At 67.5% G+C, this 3,152-nt stretch overlaps 1 protein-coding gene across 1 annotated transcript; it reads left to right on the plus strand.

Annotated features, from left to right (window-relative positions):
* Nucleotides 1-972: 972 nt before the first annotated feature.
* LOC133923144 (uncharacterized) lies at nt 973-2,816 on the plus strand. The gene is made up of 3 exons (XM_062368585.1): nt 973-1,028; nt 2,062-2,299; nt 2,412-2,816. The coding sequence occupies exons 1-3, from the start codon at nt 973-975 to the stop codon at nt 2,814-2,816; spliced, it is 699 nt and encodes a 232-aa protein (XP_062224569.1).
* Nucleotides 2,817-3,152: the final 336 nt, after the last annotated feature.

Below are 3,152 nucleotides of genomic sequence, written 5' to 3' on the forward strand. Positions count from 1 at the left end.
TGTGGCGGATGACTGGCCTGGCCTCGGGACTCAGGGACCCCCGGTTCTTGATACACTGACAGTAGCCCCCGGGCCTATTGGCAGGCGACGACACGGAGACTGCGGATGGGCCCTTCATCGCGAACGAGGCCGGGGCTGCCGTGGACGCCACGTGGCAAGCTTTCAACAGGTGGCCCTTTAGATTCAGGCCCTTGGTATGGCCCAACGGGGAGACGAATGGATGCGCCTCCACACAACTCCCGAAGGGCATGACAACGGGATGGGTGGCACGCGCGACTGCCGCGCATATCGAGGAAAATACGCCTGGCAACCGCTGACGCCGCACGACTAGTGGGAGATTCGACTGGCGGTTGTGTCGACCGAGGAAACCATCCCGCCGAGTGCGCCGTTGGCAGGAGACGATTGAATTCTCTGAGATATAAGAGGGGGAGGGGATCGACCCGCCCCCCTCTTTACGCCATCTTGCAATCTTGCTCTTGTTTCCTTCACACTCCTGAGCCCTTAGAATCCCTTAGGCGGTCAGAGCGCTTCTCTTTCTTCCTCTCCACCACCCAGACAACCTCCCCCTCGGATGAGATGCCGAGAGCTGGGGGAAGCCGCCGCGAACTGCCGGAGTCTCGCTTGAAGAATGAGGAGGCGGCGGAGAGGGTCAGGAAGCTGCTGGTCCCCAAGGGCTAGCAGGGGGCCTCGGTGGTGACGCCGGCGAACTTCCCGCCGGCGATGACCGTCCCCGGGCGGATTGTCTTGTTCACATCCTTCGTGGCGGCGGGACTGGTGCCGCCGTTCTCGACATTCTTCCTCCATGTCCTCGACACCTACGGCATGCAGTTGGTGCATCTGAGCCCCAACTCCGTCGTCGTGCTGGCGGTGTTTGCGCACCTATGCGAGATGTTCGTGGGAGTGGCGCCGTCGGTGACGCTTCTTCGACATTTCTTCGTCCTGCGAACGGTCGGGAAGAAGAGAGGGTATTCCATGGCGGACGTCGCGGGATGCTGCAATCTTCGGTTGCGAGATAGCATGGGGGAGCGGTACATCCCCCAGGTGCTGCGAAGCAAATGGGAGGAGTGGCGGCGGGACTGGTTCTTCGTTGACGTCGACCCCCACGACCGTCTCGCCCCACCGGAGGTGGCGGTGGAGCCCCAGAAGTCGATGTGGGAAGCGCCACCGCCGGAGGAAGCGAGGTTGGAGCCGGTGTTTGAGCGCATCAGATTCCTACGCGACGCCGGGCTGACCTCGGTGATGGTGGTGGCGGACTTCCTGCACCGCCGCCTGGCGCCCCTGCGGGAGCGGGCCCGGCCATGCTGGCTCTACACCGGGCCTGAAGACATCACCCGGACCCAAATCGGCGCAAGCTGGGACCTAGGCCCGACGGAGCTGAGGGGCATGATCCGAGTGGTGACCGGCGTGGAGGACACGAGCCGGGTGGAGCTCCCGTGGAGGGAGATGGCGCTCTGCGCCAACCCCGAATGCACGACGATCCAAGCGAAGCTCCCGGAGTTCGACGCCCAGGGGCTCGTCGACCGGCCGAGGAGCCGAAGCCCCGAGGCCCCCGAACTCCTAGGGTTGGATGAGGCGGCCAGCGAGGGGGCCACGAGCTGTCTGGTGCGGACCGGCGGCCCGGGCGCCGCGAGCGGTGAGCCGCTGGCCAACGGTGGGGCCGCTGCGGGCAGCAGCCATCGCACCGAAGGAGGAGGCACCGCCGACAGCGGAACGGCGGCAGTACTGGAGGACCGGGGGAAGCGCCCCCGGCTCTACATTCCCGTGCCGTAGTCCCCGCCGTCGCCATCAGCGGTGGCGGCGTTCTCGGTTCTGGAGCCGCGCCTCGTAAGGATGGGGCCCGCCCCGGCGCCCGGAGACCGCCCAGCACCCCCGCCGAGCCCCCGACGGAAGAGGGTGAGGGAGGACTCCGGGCCGGTGCCATCGGGCCCGGAGTTCAGGATCCCAGCGGCCAAGTGGCAATACCGAGGGACCAGGACCACGTAAGTTTTGCCTTTCATTCCTTCTTAGGCGTGCTTCGCCCGAACTAAACTTTGATTTTGATTTTTCATTCTTCTCCTGCAGGCCGCCTTCGGGCGCCACCGAGGTTAGAGAAGCGCCGGCGCCGGTGCCAGCACCCGAGCCAAGCCGGCCGACGGAGGCGGGGCAGGCAGACGCGGCGATGAAGGCGGGGACGGCGGAAGCGGCGGGCGTGCCGGAATTGGCAGACGCAGCGGCAGAGCCGGAAACAGCAGGCGTGACGCCCTTGCTGGGACCGGCGGACGCGGCGGCCGAGAGGGCACTGGCAGACGCGGTGGCAAAGGTGGGGACGCAGCCGTCCCACGAGCGCCCAGTGCCGGTCAAACCTACCCCGGGCGTGCCGAGCCCGGGGCGGATGATGGCGTTGCAACCTTTGGGAACCCCGAACCCCCCAGGAGGAGGCCCGCGGGGAACCCAGTGCCCAACTGGCGCCCGGCCGGCCTGCCGACCCCCTCCCGATCGCAATCGAGAGCGTCCGGGTGGCGGTCGAGCGGCTGGGTGCGGCGGTGGATGGGGAGGTGGTGCAGCTCGAGGCGGAGCACGCCACGCTGGCCATGGAGAGGGCGCGGCTTACGACGGCCTGGCGCTCCTTCGAAGCTCGGCTCGTCGCGGCGCGCGCCGCCAACGAGGAAGAGCAAAGCGCCATGGATGAGGCCCGCGCGGTGGCCGCGCGGGAGCAGAAGCTCTTGGAGGATACCCGTGCGGAGATCGCGCGGGAGCGGGAAATTTTGGAGAGCGCCCGCGCAGAAGTTGCGCCGGAGCGAGAAGACGCCGCCCGCCTGACTGAGGCGTCGCGGTAGCAGGCTGCCAAGGCCCTTGCCAGGGAGAGGCGGGCGCAGGAGCGGGAGGAGGCGGTCACGAACCGCGAGTGGGCGGCGGAGGCCCTCGATGCTGACCTGATCCTTCGGGAGAGCGAGGTCGACCGGGCTCACGCTGACTTCCAGCGTTGGGCAGCGGAGCTCCAGAATACCGAAGGGGATCTCCGACGCTGGGAGGAGGATGTCGCCATCTGGGAGTTCGACACCGAGATTACGGCGGCGGACCTGGGCGCCCGGGAGGACTTGCTATCCCACCGGGAGGGTGAGGCTGCCGAGGCGGTGGCGGTCGCCACTGCCAGGGAGGAGCAGATCGCCAAG

The sequence above is a fragment of the Phragmites australis genome, chromosome 6, assembly GCF_958298935.1.
Source record: "Phragmites australis chromosome 6, lpPhrAust1.1, whole genome shotgun sequence".
Taxonomy (NCBI): domain Eukaryota; kingdom Viridiplantae; phylum Streptophyta; class Magnoliopsida; order Poales; family Poaceae; genus Phragmites; species Phragmites australis.

Bases quoted from the DNA above. Each gene is read 5' to 3' on its own strand.
- LOC133923144 (XM_062368585.1), top strand. From the start codon at position 973: ATGGCGGACGTCGCGGGATGCTGCAATCTTCGGTTGCGAGATAGCATG. The intron at 1,029-2,061 runs GTACATCCCCCA...CTTCTCCTGCAG, and splicing joins CGAGATAGCATGGGGGAGCG to GCCGCCTTCGGGCGCCACCG. The intron at 2,300-2,411 runs GTGGGGACGCAG...CGAACCCCCCAG, and splicing joins TGGCAGACGCGGTGGCAAAG to GAGGAGGCCCGCGGGGAACC.